The sequence below is a fragment of the Vollenhovia emeryi genome, unplaced genomic scaffold, assembly GCF_000949405.1.
Source record: "Vollenhovia emeryi isolate VEMERY1.0 unplaced genomic scaffold, V.emery_V1.0 DF943719.1, whole genome shotgun sequence".
In the NCBI taxonomy this organism is placed as follows: Eukaryota; Metazoa; Arthropoda; class Insecta; order Hymenoptera; family Formicidae; genus Vollenhovia; species Vollenhovia emeryi.
The window spans coordinates 1-2,885 of NW_011962647.1; the positions used below are offsets into that span (position 1 = coordinate 1).

Consider the following 2,885-nt stretch of genomic DNA (forward strand, 5'->3'; position numbering starts at 1 on the left):
TGTATCTCTGCCTTTTCTCTTTATTGCACAGGACCATGGACACACTGCATCCATGCATAGGACACTCGCGAAAAATATTCGTGGGTAAAAATTAACGACATAATTATACGAAAAGTATTAAATAATAGAATGTTCTCTCGCGATACTGTACCCGCTTATACTTTCATCCTTTGTATAATACACATTTAAACACGATTTTGGTAAATTTATTAAATTATATTGTAATGTCTCGAATATTATATTAGCTTAAATTAATTACATTATTGCTGTACTTAAAGAATATAAAATTACTAAATACAGCAAAATATTTTTGTACAATGACGCAACTTTTATAAGAACAATAATACGATTAATATTTTTGCATGTATAATTTCTAACGCCTTAGATCCAACTCTTCTTTTACGCATTAAAATGTTCTTCCATGTAAGCGTGAAAGGATATGTCTTGTTTCCACGAATTAATCATCACTATATACAGGGTGAATCTTAGCTGCTGCGCCGGCCCTTTCACCATGAGAGATTGATTACCGACTGCAAATTTAGTTCACTGAACGGCACAAGAGGGCAGCTACTTAGATCTCAGGGATGTTGCAGGCAAGTCGAAAACTTGTTCCACTTACAGACATCACGCGAAGAAAAATAATTTGCTAACACAATATATCTTATGTAAACTTAAGGAAATTTTGTCCGTTATTTTATGATAAAGTTATTTTCTCTTCTATGGACAACTATGTGTTAAAAACACTAATTTTATTGAAAAATAATCGTGCGAAATATTTAGCTAAAGAACTAAAATAATTTCAAAAATTAATTTAGTATGATCAGCTCGTTATATGTAAAAACAAATGAGTCAATATAAAGGCCAATGTTACGAGCGAATAGATGATGACATTAGTTAATAATTTAAAACATTTACTTCGTATATTTAAAAATTCAAAGGTATACAAGATTGTTGCGGACGTTTCGGTGTCACAGCACCTTCTTCAGCGCAAATTTAAGTTACTAATATAAAATCATAAAATTACCTACATCTAGATTAACAGTGTAAAATGGTCAGAATGTATAGGTGTATAAATATATTACAAAGTATAATTACGGTCAAAAAGTAAAAGATATAAAATGGAGTTTGTGTCAAGAATTGTAAAACGCATTATCTTTATAGTGAGCTGTCGTGTGGTTTTTGTTGTCCGAGATCTGTTCTTTCCCGTCTAATAACTTGTACTGCGGTTCGGATTTTCCTATTATTAGTTAGTCGGCTAAAATAGGACCGTTCTTCTGGTGATTGATCTGATGTGTAAATTTTCTTTGTTAGGTTGTTAATGTTAAGAAATTGATAGTAGATATCTTAAACTTACATTTTTATCTCCCGGTTTTTTCGTTATTAATACGAGTTTTGTGGACAGATCTGTGTCACTCTCCGTTGACTTGTAGTTACAGACTAAGATCGGTCGCGTCTTGTGTTTATCTATGTATTGTTAATGTTATTCTTTAAAATTAGATAGCTTTTTAAGGAGGTCAAAATAGGTACCATCGAGTGACTCAGTATCTTTTTGTAAATTGATGCTGTTTTCTTGCTCCTTTATGTGGATCATCTCGCTGATTATTCTTTTCTGCCATAGCGGTTCCTTGTCAAGAATCGAGGCTTTTTTCCAATCCATGGTGTGATTAGTCTCAGCCATGTGTTGGGTTAATACCGAGTGTCTCGATGGTTCCAGTCTAGCATTGTTCATATGTTCTTTAAGTCTCGTGTTCAACCTTCTCTTAGTCTGTCCTACGTACGACACATTGCATTCCTCGCATGGTATTTTATATACTACATTCGTTTCCTTCGTTCTTTCGATTTTATCTTTATGTGTGTTAATGTATTTAGTAAGTCTATTCACACAGCGATATCCCAGCATGAACTTTGATCTGTCTATGTGTTTTTTTGCAATGCTCGAGATCGTTTGGATGTAAGGAAGGACTATGATTTTCCTTTCCGGTTTGTCATCAGGTTCCGTGTTAATGTTTTCTTTTCTATTATGCAATACTCTTATTCTACGATTTATCTCTTTAAATATTAGTGGGAGGGGGTATCCATTCTCGATTAAAACGTTTATACAATATTCTATATTTTTTGTGTGGAAAAAAGGGTCTGCCAACGTCAGTGCTCTATCTACTAAACTGTAGATCATGCCTATCTTGTGGCACATCGGATGGTTAGAGAAGAAAGATAGATATCTTCCTGATGATGTCTTTTTGTGAAACCAATCTATCGTTAAATTGTTATCATCTGATTTTAATCGTAAGTCCAGGAAACTGATGGCTCCATCCAATTCGTGTTCGATCGTGAATTTTAGCCTATTATGGTAATTATTAAATTCTACTAGGATATCGCTGATTGATGCGCTTGGTGCTGCCATAATTATGTCATCAACGTATCTATAGTAAAGAGTCGGAGAAAGATTGATTTTTTTAAGTACTGTCACCTCTAGATCCTGCATTACAATATCCGCGATGACGGGGGAGAGTGGGGACCCCATCGGGATCCCAAATGTCTGCTTATACACGATGTCATCAAATAAAAAATAAAATAATTTCTGTTCTATTAAACGTTCTGCTGTAATGGTGAATAATTTTAATAATGTATAATGAAGTTTAAACTGTTGCTGCTACTTGAATACTGCATATTTGAAATTAACGTTGTGGCGGTCGCAATACGCGATCCGGCACATCTCGGCAATCCGGCACTGCGCGACGCGCGCGCGCGCGCGCACGAGCACCAGCCGGCGAGTAGTTCGCCGGCCGCCGCTAGGCCGCGCATGGTGGCGGGCGAAAAACATGGGAGTAAGATTTGGTCTCGTCAGTATATAAGGAGGCTCGCCCGGAGGCCAGACATTATTCCCA

At 35.9% G+C, this 2,885-nt stretch overlaps 1 protein-coding gene across 1 annotated transcript; it reads right to left on the reverse strand.

Annotated features, from left to right (window-relative positions):
- Positions 1-812: 812 nt before the first annotated feature.
- On the reverse strand, positions 813-2,862 carry LOC105565077. Its single transcript, XM_012017942.1, has 2 exons — positions 1,355-2,862; positions 813-1,286 (listed from the first exon to the last, which is right to left on the reverse strand). Exon 1 carries the CDS (start codon positions 2,519-2,521, stop codon positions 1,481-1,483), a length of 1,041 nt encoding a protein of 346 aa, XP_011873332.1. The 5' UTR covers positions 2,522-2,862; the 3' UTR covers positions 813-1,286; positions 1,355-1,480.
- Between the last annotated feature and the right edge of the window lie 23 nt (positions 2,863-2,885).